The sequence below is a fragment of the Merops nubicus genome, unplaced genomic scaffold (genome assembly GCF_000691845.1).
Source record: "Merops nubicus isolate BGI_N331 unplaced genomic scaffold, ASM69184v1 scaffold11664, whole genome shotgun sequence".
Taxonomy (NCBI): Eukaryota; Metazoa; Chordata; class Aves; order Coraciiformes; family Meropidae; genus Merops; species Merops nubicus.
The window spans coordinates 5,775-6,813 of record NW_008604899.1 but is presented as its reverse complement, the minus strand read 5'-3'; the positions used below and the strand labels follow the sequence as shown (position 1 = coordinate 6,813).

Sequence of the window (1,039 nt, the reverse complement as noted above, 5' to 3'; positions counted from 1 at the left end):
CGACCATCGTTCGCAGCCCGCCGCCATCTCCCCCTCACCCAGCGCCCACTGTGTTCCTCCCTCACCCAGTGCCCACGGTCGTCTGCCCCACAGAGCCACTCGCCATCTCCCTTGCGCCCCGCACCCACCATCTTTCCCCCTCACACCCCTTTCGCCGTCTCCCTCACACCCCCTGAAGAAAGCTGGGAAGATTTCACTCAGGCTATTTTGTAACTGGCATGATCTAAGAAAAAAATAAGAATCAACTGCAGAGGTAGTTTCTTAGACCAATTACTAAAGTCCTTGAAAATCCACCAGCTTTCCAGCCAGTAGGTTGACCCTTCCTTGGGTCGAAAGAAGGTCTTACATAGTCAGAAGTCTGCTCAAACTTTAAATCTTTATTCTAATAAATTACAGCACCTTTCACAAATGCCACATATATAAACATATTAATATAATATTTTAGACTGAGACTGTTCCTCTAGAGAAAACCGCAACCCCCATATACACAGAGGTGGGTGAGAGAAGCCTGCCAGCACTACCCGTGTATGAGGACAGGTGAATGCTCTTACTATTTGTCTTAAATGAGACGTGACATCACATCTTTAAACCACTGTATTTGCCATTTACAAATAGATGTGGATAACTCCAGGAAAGCAGCAAGTTTCACTGTCAAAAGCCCCTCAGCTCTTACAAAGACTTCTACTTTCAGGTGACATTTAGCAAACTCTTCCCTGCTTCCCAACAAAACCTCTAAATTTAATCATGTCCTGCTTCATTCCCTATAGTCCCTAAGATTGCAAAAATAATTCTAGATAAACATACAGACCTTAACCGTAATTAACAAAAATTACCAGCTGTTGCCATTTTATTCTCAGCTCTAACATTTGTTTGATACGAATTTAAAATTAAGGAAGCTAAATTAAAACTGGATTCTCAGGACCTTTTCCTACAAATAGAAGACAAGAGGTTTAGACAGTGATTGCTCTCTGATGACTGGGCCACTGGGTGGCAGGGGTGGCTGACTACCTGCTCCAGCTGTCAGAGGAGTGACAGTACA

The 1,039-nt window shown here is 44.1% G+C and overlaps 1 protein-coding gene across 1 annotated transcript in view; it reads right to left on the bottom strand.

The window, feature by feature from the left end:
* EFHB (EF-hand domain family, member B) overlaps positions 1–131 on the bottom strand; it is a 15,770-nt gene extending 15,639 nt beyond the window's left edge. Inside the window, exon 1 of the mRNA XM_008939176.1 lies at positions 39–131. Within this exon, the coding sequence (XP_008937424.1) occupies positions 39–131 (93 nt within the window). The remainder of the gene's footprint in view (positions 1–38) is intronic.
* Positions 132–1,039: the final 908 nt, after the last annotated feature.